The following is a 15,669-nucleotide window of genomic DNA, read 5'->3' on the forward strand; positions in this document are numbered from 1 at the left end:
GGCGCCCGCCACCACACCTGGCTAATTTTTTGGATTTTTAGTAGAGACAGGGTTTCGCCGTGTTAGCCAGGATGGTCTCCATCTCCTGACCTTGTGATCCGCCCACCTCGGCCTCCCAGAGTGCTGGGATTACAGGCGTGAGCCACTGCGCCGGCCCGGCATTTGAATTTTAATTTATTTTCATGGAATAAGGTATGAATGACTCTCCGTCACTGCAATTATCTTTAGAGGTAAGCCAGCGATTCCCCACAACGCACCCCAACGGGCGCCAGATCATGCTCACCTACCTGCTGCCCTGGCTGCACAACATCGAGCTGGTGGACAGCAGGCTCCTCCTCCCAGGGTCGAGCCCCAGCAGCCCAGAGGACGAAGTCAAGGACCGGGAAGGCGATGTCACTGCTTCTCACGGGCTGAGAGGAAATGGCTGGGGCTCTCCAGAAGCCACGTCACTGGTCCTGAACAACCTCATGTACATGACAGCCAAGGTAAACTCAGAGGAAATGTGCTTCAAATAGCACGGCTCCATCATCAGAAAAAAAAAAAAACCATGGGTTAGTCAAACCCCAGGGAAAATGGAATTCCTTTAAAATCACATGAATGGGGATAAATAGTGGTGATGGTTGCACAGCAATATGAATGGACTTAATGCCACAGGCTGTACACTTACAAATGGTGGTGATGGTAAACTTTATGTTATGTGTATCTTACAGCAATTTTAAGTATAATAATAAAAATAAGCCTAATGTTTTAAAAACTCACATGAATAGGTATTGTGCATGACTGATTTGTGCGTTATTAATTACTATTTGCTGAAAGATGGCATCTCTCTGATAAATGGTCATGTCAAAATCAAAATCCTTATGATTTTGAGATGGTCATGACCCTCAAAACTACGTCAAACATTTTGCATCCTTACAGTTTTCACACATCTCTTGGGCTGGTTTTTACTTTGTTATATAGTATGGAGATGAAGTTCCTGGGCCGGAAATGGAAAATGCTTGGAATGCTTTAGCCAACAATGAGAAATGGAGCAACAACCTGAGGATCACCTTGCAGTTCCTGATTAGCCTCTGTGGGGTCAGCAGTGACACAGTTCTCCTACCCTATGTAAGTGTTTCTCAGACCTTCAAGAGTGATTATTCCTGCAGGGACTCCCGTGTGCAATTTGCAAGTCAGAATGTGCTCTTTGCTCCAGCTAAAATAGAAATGTCCAGTTAGTCACATGAGAGCTCATCCAGATATTACATAAAAGTTCCCTTCTTGCCCCCTAGACACTGGCTATGTGTGCTAGTGATGCCTCTGTCATCTCCTTGCTCTGAGCCTTGGGACACAGAAACCTATTGATACAGGGGGTGGGTATTTTTTGGCAGTTTCCGAAAGCTGCCTTCTATAAACATTGGACCTACTATGTAAGAGACACTAAGTAAAGTGTTGCATTATTACTAATAAGAATGTTTACATCTTGATGCGCTTGAAACAGAATAAGAAAGTAGAGTATCCAGGTTTTTCTCTTCAAATTCAAGTGGTAGAAGAGGGAAGTAAGCACAGAGAAATCCTTCTGCAATGTCTGATATTTACTGTTGGTATTTAAAAGTGATAGGATCAACAGAATGACAGCATTTTGAAAACCCAAACTCCATTGGCATTTCTGTGCTGGTTGTTTTTGTGACGGGTTTGTGCCTTCCTGCTGCTTTGAGTCACATAAGCCTCACTGCAGCTTGCAGGGCTCAGGTTGGACTGTGAGGCCTGCAGTAATGTGCAGAGTTATTTTTAAAATTTAAAACCATAAAAACAGCTAAAACTCATTTGTTTCTTGGGGGGAAGAGAATAGCAGGGGACTGGATTCCTTTTTAAACAAAAATAGCTAACAATTTTTTCCCAGGGTTTGTATAAATAAAATTCTTTCTGAAGATGAGACCTTTGATGGCAAGTTTTCAGTTTAGATAGAATTCACGTGCCTCAAAAGTAACTTTTTAAAACTTAGCCATTAGAAAAGGTAAGGGCTTTAAGAACACACTGCTGTCAGACATGCAGGTGAAGAGAGGTGAATTTTAATCCAAGCCCTTGGTTCATCCTAGGATAGCACAAAGAGTAGCTATATCACGGTGACAGCTCCTGCATGATGACACACTTATCTAAATGAGAGGTTTACTGACCTAGCGTTCCTGTGGACTAGGCTCTGTGAAACATCCCTTGTTTTCTTTTTCTCTTCTCAGATTAAAAAAGTGGCAATATACTTGTGCCGTAACAACACCATTCAAACCATGGAAGAGCTTCTCTTTGAGCTGCAGCAGACAGAGCCCGTGAACCCCATCGTCCAGCACTGCGACAACCCGCCCTTCTACCGCTTCACGGCCAGCAGCAAGGCCTCCGCAGCAGCCTCAGGTAAGAAGAGCCACCGGGCAGACACCTGGTCCCAGATCCCTGGGGTTTCCTTCATGTAGATTCCTGAAAGGATATGAGAATGTGTTTGTTACTTTTTTCTTATTCCTGTGTGTGCATTCAATTAAGAGATGGCTTAAGAATAACTGAGACATGGGCTGGGCGTGGGGACTCACGCCTGCAATCCCAGCACTTTGGGAGGCCGAAGCTGAGGTCAGGAGTTCAAGACCAGCCTGGCCAACATGGTGAAACCCCATCTCTACTAAAAATACAAAAACTTAGCCAGACGTGGTGACACGCACCAGTACTCCCAGCTCCTCAGGAGGCTGTGGCAGGAGAATCGCTTGAACCCACGAGGTGGAGGTGGCAGTGAGCCAAGATTGTACCACTACACTCCAGCTTGGGTGACAGAGCAAGATTGTGTCTCAAAAAAAGAGAATAACTGAGTCTCTTAGGGACTGTAGGGTTAATGAAATGATCTTGTAAAGATGACTGAGAATCTGTGGCTCAAGCATCCTCCATCACAGAACTTTGTATTTCAGGCCAGTCCCAGCCAGGACACTGCAATCACTTAGTAATCTCATTTCTGGATCCTCCTTCTTGTATCTGGACCCTCCCTTGGCTAATAGTCCTTCAGCGTTGATTAAAATACCCCCGAAAAGTATTATCACTTTTGGTTAATTGGTGTCTCAGCAACCTTTCATGAAATATATACCATCCTCCTCAAATCTCTTGAAGCCTGCCTCCCTTCTGCTGACCTCATGCAGTAACTGCCTTCCAATTCCTCTCCTCCCTGAGTCTCCTGTGCCCTCTGTTCACCCTACACCCTGCCACCAGAGCAGTGTTCTTACAGGGAAGCAGTAGCACAGCCATCAGAAGTGCTAGGTACTTGGCCTTACTTCGCTAGCATTGGTTTATTAACTCCTGGACCCAGAAATACTAAAGCAGCCAACAGCAAGGCCAGCCACTATAAATAAGCTCATTACCTAAGTGGCCAGGAAGAAGAGGTTTCAAGAATGTAGCCTTGCTTTACAAGAGTTAAGGAATTTGGTTTGACCATAACAGATGTCTACAATTCTCTCATTTCAGTGGTGTGGGCTTGGAAGATTGTTTAGAATGTCTGAGATTGTGCAGAAGATATAAAAAATCTTCCAAACATAAGATTTTACAGGAAATCTTTCCCTGGAATTACTTGAGACTTGAGCTTGACCCCCCCGCTTGCATCTTTTTCTAAGTGTTTTTCTTCCAATCCCATCTACAGGAACCACTTCTAGCAGCAACACAGTGGTTGCTGGCCAGGACAATTTCCCAGATGCTGAGGAGAACAAGATATTGAAAGAATCTGATGAAAGGTTGGTGCAGAAATTTGACTTAATATCCAGTGTAATGTTCTGCAATAATCTATACAAAGACATCAATACAGGTTTGTGGAGTTTCATAAATTTTGCACATACATAAAAATCCTTCTTTGTTTTTAGAAACTGAGACTGACTTTCCACCTCTAGTCTGTATATCCCTAAAGATAACAGTTATTTCTGTGCAAAGTCAGAGAAGAGAAAGATTAAGAAGGGTGTTGTTCTGGTGGTGGAATTCCACTTACCCCAGGGCTTAGTAAAAACCATGAGTTGTTCTGTTAATGGGCACAGACCATCTGGAATTAGAAATGCCATGTGAAATTTTCAAATCTGATTGCTGAATAATTTCTTAGGGATAAAGTAGTCATCCTGAGGTGAGTTCTATGAAACATCATTATTCTTATTTTATTTTTGCTTTGTCCTGTCTTGGTTAACCAAAACACTATCTCTTCCTGCTAAACAAAGTCTCCATTCCCTCCACATTAGCTCTTTAATAATAATATTTCCCCCATATCTCATCCTCCTTATTGCCTTGCCTATGAACTACTCATCAGTAGTCAAATCAGAGTCACTCTTTCCTGCAGTTGACTGTGAAGAGCAGGGAGAGAAACCAGGAGAGAAAAACAAAACTCAAATTTTTAAAAAAGGAAAATTAGGATGATCCTCACAGTGTTGAAAATGCCTTCAGCTGAGCATTTTATAGTGAAAGGTAATGAGGGAGCCCTTTTAAGGATGAGATGCTCACAAATTCATATTAAAGACAATTTAGGGGATCAAGTAATGAAAATAAGTCACTTAGCCCAAAATGCCCCAGCAAGCCCACGGTGCTTCCTGAGCATCCTGAGGATTTCATCATGTGCACTGGGGCACAGCAGGGGCTGACGTGGAGATGACCCGACACAGGGCTGCCTGCCCCTGGGGCTCTGAAGGCTCCTTCCCTAATTCAGGCGCCTGCCAGATTCCTCACTGCATCGCTGGGCAGCTGTGTTACCTTTAGGCAGATGTTCATCCATACGGGCTTCCCTTCAGACTAAAAGCCCAAACCCAGCAGATCATGAATTATAGACCTTGTCCTTTGTAGTTCTCTAATAAAGGCTTTTATTTCTTTCTCAGGAATGAATAAAGGTTTTTATACTCCCCATATTAGTGAAGGTACAAGATTACTAATTAGCATGTTATTTTTAAAAATCTGTATTTGCTATTAATATTACCTTCTTTGGAAAACTACCTCATGATAAAAATCACAGTATTTCTCTAAAGATATTTTTACTTTCTCACTAGAGTATAACATTCTTGATAATTTATTGTTTTGTCTGTGTTTCCCCTCTGAATTTTATTTGAGGTAGAAAGGTGATAGATCTCCATGTATTAACATCTCATTACAAAGGCCTGTTTAGGGCCAGAGTTCTGAGTGTCCTGCCTAGAGTTTTTTGTTTTTTGTTTTTTGTTTTTTTGAGACGGAGTCTGGGTCTGTCACCTGGGCTGGAGTGCAGTGGTGCGATCTCTATCTCGGCTCACTGCAAGCTCCGCCTCCTGGGTTCACACTATTCTCCTGCCTCAGCCTCCCGAGGAGCTGGGACTACAGGTGCCCCCCACCACGCCCAGCTAATTTTTCTATTTTTAGTAGAGACAGGGTTTCACCATGTTAGCCAGGATGGTCTCAATCTCCTGACCTTGTGATCCGCCCGCCTCGGCCTCTCAGAGTGCTGGGATTACAGGCGTGAGCCACCGCACCTGGCCCTGCCTGGTTTTTAGTAGTGCCTTTGAACTTAAGAAGCCAGTAATCTCTCTAATATCAAGATCATAGAACATCTTCAAGAGAGATTTTCTTGTTTGCTGTTACTCCTGCTCTGTCACCATATCTCTGCTGGTCATTGGAAAACCAGATGCAATTATCTACCCATATATATCACACATATTCATACTCGTCAGATTATTTTATATTGATTGTCTACCTATAACATATTGATTGATCATATTCACATATATATGCAAACATGTCTATGAATATTCTCTCCCAACAGACACCACTATTCCATTGATCCCATACAGCACCTACACTATTTCTCTACTGTATTCTTTTTTTTCTATGAAAGTAGGCTGTGCCCTCAGCCTAAAATCCTTTTTTCTCTTCAATCTACTTATCACCCTTCCCTCCTTGTAATCTCTGTCATGTTGATGTATAGGTACTTACAGACACACTTATCTGAACCACCAGATTTTAATTCCTAGAGAACACAGAGAGACTGCGTATCTCTTACACCAAGCTTGTCCAACCTGCGGCCCACAGGCCACATGCGGCCCAGGACAGCTTTGAATATGGCCCAACACAAATTCATAAACTTTCTTAAAAGATTATGAGATTTTGAGTGTGTGTGATTTTATTTATTTATTTTTTTTAGCTCATCAGCTATTGTGTTAGTGTGGACAGTTCTTCCAGTGTGGTCAAGGGAAGCCAAAAGATTGGACACCCCTGTCTTACACATTTTTCCATGCTCAGTGATTAGTCTACTGTGCTGTCCATAGTAGGCATTTTAAAGTGTTCATTTGGTAAGTGAATGAAAATAGGAGAAACGTCACAGCCCCAGAGGTGGGTAAGCTGTCCAACCACCACCAGTCCCCTTTCTCTTACCCTTTCAGTAACCCTTCTCGGAGGAAAGCGATTTACTCCTTTCTTTACAGTCCTTATAGGCAAAGAGCCTACAGAGACAGTGTTGTTCAGAAACACCGCCCCAGGCTGCTGTGTTAACACACCTCAGGAGTGGGGCATCTCTTCCACCATATCCATTGCTGGGCTGAGGGAAGCACCATGGAGTTGGACAAAATGGCCGCCTTGGCTCCATGTTCTTTACAACTAGATTAATGTTTCTTTGATGTGACTCAGTAATATTTAATAATACCGTTCCTACTGACAAAAGCACAAACAAACCGTATAGCTTAAGTGAAAGAACGTTAAAACCAGAGTAAAAGAGTATGTGCCAAGTAAGATAGTTGGTGTCTTAAGTCCTAACTAAGGAAAGCTACAGCTTAACCTAATTTTAAGGCCCCAGTAGCCAAAGTAAGAAAAGGAAAAGCAAGTTTTATAACATTCAATTTTTTAAAAAAAAGCTATTCAAGTTAACAGTAATGTTAACAGTAATGTATTAATGTATCAAAATAACTAGAAGAGAATAATTCGTAAGTTCCTAGCATAAAGAAAAAATAAATATTTAAGATGACGGATATCCCAATTTCCCTGATTTGATATTTACACATTGAATGCATGTATCAAATGTTCACATCTACCCTGAAAAAGGTACATCTATTGTGTATTAATAAAACTTTTTAAAAACTGTCAGAAATTGTAACAAAGTACACCTACACTCTAAGATTTTTTATGTAGTTTATTTTACTAGGCATCAAAATGAACATATTAAAAGAGTAGTTTATAGCAATTTTTAAAGTATGCAGAAACAATCTTCATAAGTTTTTGTTTTTGAGACAGGGTCTCGTTCTGTCACCTAGGCTGAAATGTACGAAATCACAGCTCACTGCAGGCTTAGCATCCCAGGCTCAAGCAGTCCTCCTGCTTCAGCCTCCTGGGTAGCTGGGAGTACAGACATGTGCCACCGCACCTTGCTCATTTTTTTATTTCTTATAGAGACGGGGTTTCACTATGTTGCCCAGGCTGGTCTCAAACTCCTGGACTCAACTGATCCTCCCACCTCAGCCTCCTAAAGGCTGGGATTATGGGTGTGAGTGACTGCATCCAGCCATAAGTATTTTCAATACATCAATCTTAATAAAATATTTTTATAAATTTATATGCCTACGAAGGGATTTTTCATAGGCAGCTAAAGCAGTTAACCTCGTCTGTGTAAATTTTGAACGATCTGTGTTGAAACAGAAATAATTTCTATCTAAATTGATAGTGTTGATATACATTAATATATATTAACTATTAGTTCAGTTATCTAAGTATTATTAATTTGAGCCAAATCAACAAGGTAAAACTGAGGGGAACATTTCATCCTTCTAATTTTTCTCTTACCAGAGCTCTTTTCATGATGTATTTCTTAAGGTATATACCTTTGATGTTAAAAGGCATCAAAGATTCTACTTAATCCTTGAAATTCTTCCAGGGACCAGACCCAAAATAAGCCTCATCAACCCAGAAAAGCAAAGGAAAATAACAGATTTTACGCTTGGGAGTCAGTTTTTACTTTTTCCTTGCCAGACATACACTTTGCTACACTGTGGTTTTAGTCTTCTCCAGAACAAGGAGAACAGTCTGGAAGGGACTTCTCCTCCCCTTTATTCCAGCCTCATAAATAAACTCCACCCAACACCCCTTTAAATCCAACTCAAAAGGGAAAAGAGACAGTTGCCATCCATCCTGTAATTCTTCCCTGTCCGGGCCCTCCAGGCACAATTTAAACCCCGACATAGAGCACAGTTCATGGTAGCTGGAAGTGCCGTGGCGTTCTCCATCCAACGGAAACCTGCAGATGTGCCATTCTTTCACCACCATGCTTTTGTTCCTTTCTGAATGATGTCTGGGCTTAGCAGATGCTGTTTATCACTTTGCATTTATCAGCATAAATATGATTAAAGAACTTCAGAAGGTAATAAGTTTGTCCTTTTCCAGTTTATTTTCATAAATACTTACAGTCTGATTTAGTTGGCCGATTTGTATGAAGCTAAACTGATCGATGTCTTAGTTATTCTGTTCTTATAGATTCACAAATGCCTGGAATCTTTAACAGTGAAGAATGTTTGAGGTATGAAGTTACTGGGGAAAAGATAGCTGTCAGGAGCGGGGAAATGCTGGTGCAAATATCTAAGAAGTGAATAAAACCAAGCTCATTACAGTACATTTCTGTAATTCAGCAAATCCGAATCACTGATGCAGTGCTCTAAGGTTATACACCTGGGACAAGATGGGCGGCTTAACGGCACATCCAGGACTTTTTGCTGAAACATTCTTTCTCCACACATTAGTGAGGACAGCAATAGCCCTGCACCTTCCAGTGTCCCTAAAAGAAATAGAGTATTGATCTGTTATGAGTTAAGTCAGAATACCCGGTCAGTAATGTAGAGGGACACACCTATTTTGGCTTGAGTTTTCCAGGTATTTCTAGATTGCCTTAGTTCTTTGCTTTGGCTACATATATATTAAGTTGATAAAACCCGCTGTGTGTCATTTTATATAAAATAAATATAGACATACCATTTTGCCCACACTGCCCCTGAACTACACCCTTGCCCTACGTTGTAGACCTTTGTTTGAGAAATACACTATTGATTTCTTTCCAGAAATCCTAGGTAGAAGCATAATAACTAATACCTTATAGTCAGACAGTGTCTTGCAGTTTTGGAAACACTCTCACGTCCTTTCTTTTGATCCCTCAAACAACCCCAATTAAATAAAAGACAGAGTATTATTATGATGCCCTTCTTGCAATTGTGGAAACAAGTTCCCCAAGGAGGTAGAGGCCTTGGCCATAGTTACAGAGCTAGTGAGAGAGAGCTCAGCCTTTAAGCTTCGTGTTCTACGCGGGGAGTTGGCATGGCACTGAAGGCCTCCTGCACCGCCACCTCCCTGTGGTCAACACTAAACAAGGTGTATAACTTCACTTGTCCTGAGTTTCCTCATTGTAGAATAAATAATGCTTATCTCAAAGATGAATGAGCAAGATTAAATAAGATGATGTCTATGAATTACTATACTTCACCGTTTTTATTTTCTTTCTTGTTTTGTTTTTGTTTCTGTTTTTTGTTTGTTTGTTTTGGGCGGGGATTACTTCTTAACAAGCCACAAGAGAGACCAGACCAAAGAGTCCCTCTGGTTAAATTACTCTCCAACTAGGACCTTTCCCTGTGCCGAGACCAGCTGGGTCAGGGAGACCCTAACCCAGCAGCTCTAGAGGAATTAAAGACACACACACAGAAATATAGAGGTGTGAAGTGGGAAATCAGGGGTCTCACAGCCTTCAGAGCTGAGAGCCCTGAACAGAGATTTACCCACATATTTATTAACAGCAAACCAGTCATTAGCATTGTTTCTACAGATATTAAATTAACTAAAAGTATCCCTTATGGGAAACGAAGGGGTGGGCCGAATTAACTGCAGCAGGAACATGCCCTTAAAACATCGTTCGCTCACGCTAATTGTCTGTGGCTTAAGAATGCCTTTAAGCGGTTTTGAGCCAGGTGTTCCTTGCCCTCATTCCCATAAACCCACAACCTTCCAGCTTGGGCATTAGGGCCATTATGAACATGTTACAGTGCTGCAGAGATTTTATGGCCAGTTTTGGGTCCAGTTTATGGCCAGATTTTGGGGGACTTGCTCCCAACACCCTGAACAGTCTCAAACTATTTTAAGAGAAACTTCAATGCTGGGTAAAGTCCAAGATTTGTTATAACTATGTTTGCGTATTTCCCATTCTATGTACTTTCAGTTTAATCATTCAGGAAATATTTATTGACCACCTACTGTGTGTCAGGCTATGTAAATAAGGGAATCATGTTATTCAGCGTCATGCCCATTTTCTTTCCATAGCAAATGTTACCATTTTCTAGTTCAACTGAAATATTAGGCTTAAAATGTTTATCTTTTCAAGGTTTGGACTTTGCTTATGAGCAAAAGTGACCACTGACCCTCTCAAGAAAACAAGAAATGTTTGGGGTACAATTTTTTACAGCATTCCTTTAAGAAAAGCACCATTGGAACTAGCAACTGAAAAAACAACTGCTAAATCATAGTTTATAAGTAAGAGCATAGGCCAGGCGCGGTGGCTCACGCCTGTAATCCCAGCACTTTGGGAGGCTGAGGCGGGTGGACCATGAGGTCAGGAGATCGAGACCATCCTGGCCAACATGGTGAAACCCTGTCTCTACTAAAAATACAAAACTTAGCTGGGCATTACAAAAAAAAAAAATACAAAAACGTGGCGGGCATCTGTAGTCCCAGCTACTCAGGAGGCTGAGGCAGGAGAATCGCTTGAACCTGGGAGGTGGAGATTGCAGTGAGCCAAGATCGCACCACTGCACTCCAGCCTGGCTATAGAGTGAGACTCCATCTAAAAAAAAAAAAAAGAGCATATACGCACACATGTTAATATTTCATTCCGGTTGTGCTTGTATTTGAAGGTTTAGTAATGTCATCAGAGCCCACACTCGCCTCGAGTCAAGATACAGCAATAGCTCTGGAGGATCCTATGATGAGGATAAAAGTAAGTACCAACAGGCTGTGGGCTTTCAGACGGAACGCAAGTGGTCAGAGGATAGAAAAGGAGGGTTCTGATTATTCTTGATCTGATTACTAAAAGGGCCCATAAATATTAAGTAACCATTTAATCCACCTACGCAGATGAGCATCAGCATCCTCAAAAGTTTAAAAAAAAAAAAAAGCCAAACCATGGACAAATCAAAATTATAAAAATTCAAACTACCGTCCCACTCCTATGTTTTTATATTCTTGACATTTTTTTCTTGGTGATGCATCTGGGGAAAATACACTAAGTCATAGTCCCATTAGAAAACGAATGTTGTGGTTCAGTTTTTCCACCTATCTTGTGAGTGGGTTTAATCTTGAAGCTTTGAAAGTCTGCTCACTCAGGATAGGATCTGTTCTCATGTGGAATTTATCAACGGCATAGTCTCCATAGCCTAATGAAAAGCCTGCTAACCCGGGAGTTAGCTTTGTGACAGGAATTTCTTCCGGTAGTTGGGGAAACCAAAAAGGTCAGTGCATTTACTGATTTTGTTTGAGCTCTGGACAGCTTCTGTAGATATTGAGCAGATACAGAGTATTAGTTGGTCACAAGTTACGGAAATTCTGAAACCGAAGAACGCTCCCAGTGACATTTTAGATTTGCTAAGGAAATCAGTAAAATATCTTGTAGGATTTATTCTATTTTGTCAGAAATTGTAAATATACTCATCTTTCATGAGTTAAGTTCATTTCGTAAGTTGGTGCTTTGAGTTGTTGTTTTGAATTGTTTTGTTTTTACGGAAATGTGCGATGTCAGGTAAGAGCTAGGTGGTTCCAATGAGGCCACGTTTCAGCTACCCTTGTTCTACTTGTGAATGCACAGACAGGCAGTTCTCCACCATTAAAATACTAATGGAAGGCGTGTCTATAATCCATATGTAATTATCATGCTCTAGGTTAAGTTTTAGCTATAAAACTTTCTCTAGAGCTGTCAATAGGAAGTAAAATAAAGCTGTTTGTGTTTTCTTTCCTTTGTGTGTCCCCTCAGGGGATTGTACCATCCAAACACTGAATAGTCAAATCTCAGGACCGTAGACCATTACTTGTAGAAGGCACCAGATTTTAGAGATGAGGAAAGTAGTACTTGAGAAATGGAGAGTTGGTTCAAGAAAAGTCTGGTTACTGTGGCAATATCTGGTAACCCAAAGTTTGAGGACAGAAAAATTTAAGTTTAGGCCACCTTAATTCCTCTCAGCACATTTTGGCTGATTGGATATATATCTGAAAACATCACTGAAACAAAGAATAACATATCCTTTCCTAACAGAAATCTCACCATTTACTTTTTAATTCTTCAATATTCTCCCTTTTTGTTTCCCTTTCAAGTTTTATTGAAGAGTAGCTAGTTACCTAGCAGTGCATTTGGCAACTGACTTATCCTGGATGATTATCTGAGAAGTTAAATTTGCTGCAAGTAAGTTACTTGTAGGTAATTTACTGAGAGTTAGAACCAAGATGCGTTACTAGTGCACCTGCTTTAAATTTTTTCCAGGCTAAAATTGTTGTGGCCAAGCTTCATGGCATAGAATGACAGGGTTCTGGTTGCTCACTTGTCAGTGTATTAGAAAAAGCCAGTAGTCACTCTTCCTGAGGGAAGTCTTGACCTTTTCCACTGAAACCCTCTTAGCCACATCCCATGAGAAGTGGGGTGTTCTTGGTTCTGGTTTTCTGGTACCTGTCCTCATTCAGAGCCTCAGTTGTCACAACAGGAAGACACGCCTCCACCAGCTCTGTCAGTGTTAAGGCCAGCATTCTACACTGGGCCAGCAGCATCAAATCAATGACTTCGCACTACCTTGCAGAAGTGAAGCAAAGAAAAATTATATTGTTGGGCCGGGCGCGGTGGCTCAAGCCTGTAATCCCGGCACTTTAGGAGGCCGAGACGGGCGGATCACGAGGTCAGGAGATCGAGACCATCCTGGCTAACACGGCGAAACCCCGTCTCTACTAAAAAATACAAAAAACTAGCCGGGCGAGGTGGCAGGCGCCTGTCGTCCCAGCTACTCGGGAGGCTGAGGCAGGAGAATGGCGTAAACCCAGGAGGCGGAGCTTGCAGTGAGCTGAGATCCGGCCACTGCACTCCAGCCCAGGCGACAGAGCCAGACTCCGTCTCAAAAAAAAAAAAAAAAATTATATTGTTATAAAATTGCATAAAGACTATGTAGTATATTCTTCCTCTTAATACATAAACTGATCCCAAGAATAAACCAGCTTCTCTGCAGCCAAATACCTGGGTTAAATCCTGTGCCCACCTGTATTGCTCATCTTAAATGCTGCTGGCCTGCTTTGGGAGCATGATAAGAAATCAACGCGAAACATGTTGCTATACTTATTTTATTTTTATTATTGTTTTTGAGACGGCGTCTCACCCATAGCCCAGGTTATAGTGCGATGTCACGATCTTGGCTCACTGCAGCCTCTGCCTCTGGGGTGCAAGTGATTCTGCTGTGTCAGCCACCTGAGTAGCTGGGACTACAGGTGTGCGCCACCACACCCGGCTAATTTTTATATTTTTAGTAGAGAGGGGGTTTCACCATGTTGGCCACGCTGGTCTTGAACTCCTGACCTCAAGTGATCCACCTGCCGGGGCCTTCCAAAATGCTGGGATTACAGGCATGAGCCACTGCACCTGGCCTGTACTTACTTTATAGATAATATTGTGAAGTTCATTCATTCAACAAATATTTATTGATCCTTTCCATGTGCCAGGCACCATTGTAGGTAGTAGAGAAAAAGCAATGAACAGAACAGAAGAAGTTCCCACTCTCCTGGAGCTTACATTAGAGTTGGGGAGGGAGGTGGTGCTGGTGAATTGGTGATCCATGGGTGGCGGGGGAGGGACTAAAGCAGGGCAAGCAGGGTAGAAACTGATTGGGGTTGGGGGTCAATTTAAATAGAGTGGTCAAGGAAAGCTGCTGTAGTAAGGTGATATTGGGGCAGAGACATGAATGAAGCAAAGAAATGAACCATGCAACTGTCTGCAGATGAGCATCCCAGCCATAGGAAGCAGCAGACATAAGGTCCCTGAGGCTGTATGGGGCCCAGCCTGATCACAGAACAGCAAGGAAGCTACGATGAGTGGAGTAGGGTGAGCAAGGGTGCGCTGGTAGGAGATAAGCCAGGAGAGGAACATGGAGGGGGAAGACCTGGTAAGGCCTTAAAGGCCATGGATATGGATTTGTGGGGAGCCACTGGAGGGTGTTGAGCAGAGAAAGAGACACTACTGAACTTGTTTTAAAAGAATTGGTCTGTCTGCTCTGTGGAACATAGACCTCAAGTCATCTACCCACCTCAGCCTCCCAAAGTGCTGGGATTACAGGGGTGAGCTACCGCGACCAGCCAAAATTGTGCTTTATTGAGATGAGGAAGACCGGAGGAAGAGTGAGTTTTCATAGAGATGGGAATTCAACATGATTTAATGTTTTTCTTTTTGTATATCTGTATTCTGCTTTGCTTTATAATGAATAACTATAAATTAGTTACCAAGTAATAACTATTCAAGTAGTTACCCAAACAAGTAATTCTAACCCATTTGATCATGTAATTCATACTCACCAAATGAAATCATTAGAAAGTTATTTCTGGCCAGGCATTCACACCTGTAATCCCAAAACTTTGGGAGGCCAAGGTGGGAAGATCACTTGAGTCCAGGAGTTTGAGACCAGCATGAGCAACATGTTGAGACCCCATCTATTTAAAAAAATAATAAATTTTTAATTAGCCGGGTGTGGTGGCACATGCCTGTAGTCCTAGCTACTTGGAAGGCTAAGACAGGAAGATCTCTTGAGCCCCAGAATTTGAAACTTCAGTGAGGTTTTTTTTTGTTTTTGTTTTTGTTTTTCAAACAGAATCTCACTCTGTCGCCTAGACTGGAGTGCAGTGGCGCGATCTCGGCTCACTGCAGCCTCCACCTCCCAGGTTCAAGCGATTCTTCTGCCTCATCCTCCCAAGTAGCTGGGCTTACAGGCACGTGCCATCATGCCAGGCTATTTTGTGTGTGTGTGTGTGTGTGTGTGTATTTTTAGTAGAGATGGGTTTTTGCCATGTTGGCCAGGCTGGTTTCAAACTCCAGACCTCAGGTGATCCACCCACCTCAGCCTCCCAATGTGCTGGGATTACAGGTGTGAGCCACTGTAACCAGCCCTGCAGTGAGTTTTGATTGATCCAATGCACTCCAGCCTAGGTTCCAGTGAGACCCTGTCCCTAAAAAAAATTTAAAAATGAAAAATAAAGTTATTTGTACAAGCATACATTTATAAAATTTATTCTGAAAACATCAAGTAGAGAAAACAAGTCTCCTCTCCCTGAAAATAAAGCACAGTTGTCTTTCTCACCCTGCAGATGATCCAATTTCTCCCTACACGGGCTGGTTGCTGACTATTACAGAGACCAAGCAGCCACAGCCCTTACCGATGCCTTGTACAGGAGGATGCTGGGCCCCCCTGGTTGACTATCTCCCGGAGACCATCACTCCCCGGGGGCCACTCCATAGGTGAGCAGCATGTGTGGGGAGAAGGAAACCTTAGCTTTGACTGGACTTTTCTACCTATGACAAGAGAAGAACCTAGTCCAGGTCCCACCACATTAAACAATCTTATCAATCAGTGGGATCCTGCCTGATTTGACTGCCAGCTTCCAGCATATTAGCAGAGTGTGGTCAAATATTAATCAATATTC

The 15,669-nt window shown here is 42.2% G+C and overlaps 1 protein-coding gene across 7 annotated transcripts in view; it reads left to right on the top strand.

Annotated features, from left to right (window-relative positions):
- The window catches only part of FRY (FRY microtubule binding protein), a 454,114-nt gene that overhangs the window by 365,213 nt on the left and 73,232 nt on the right, over positions 1-15,669 (top strand). For all 7 annotated transcript variants that reach the window (XM_074021820.1, XM_074021819.1, XM_074021818.1 and 4 more), the window contains 6 exons: positions 229-485; positions 961-1,107; positions 2,217-2,385; positions 3,644-3,734; positions 10,869-10,951; positions 15,334-15,484. In XM_074021820.1, coding sequence (XP_073877921.1) covers positions 229-485; positions 961-1,107; positions 2,217-2,385; positions 3,644-3,734; positions 10,869-10,951; positions 15,334-15,484 — 898 coding nt within the window. The remainder of the gene's footprint in view (positions 1-228; positions 486-960; positions 1,108-2,216; positions 2,386-3,643; positions 3,735-10,868; positions 10,952-15,333; positions 15,485-15,669) is intronic.

Source organism: Macaca fascicularis, chromosome 17 (genome assembly GCF_037993035.2).
Source record: "Macaca fascicularis isolate 582-1 chromosome 17, T2T-MFA8v1.1".
NCBI lineage: Eukaryota > Metazoa > Chordata > Mammalia > Primates > Cercopithecidae > Macaca > Macaca fascicularis.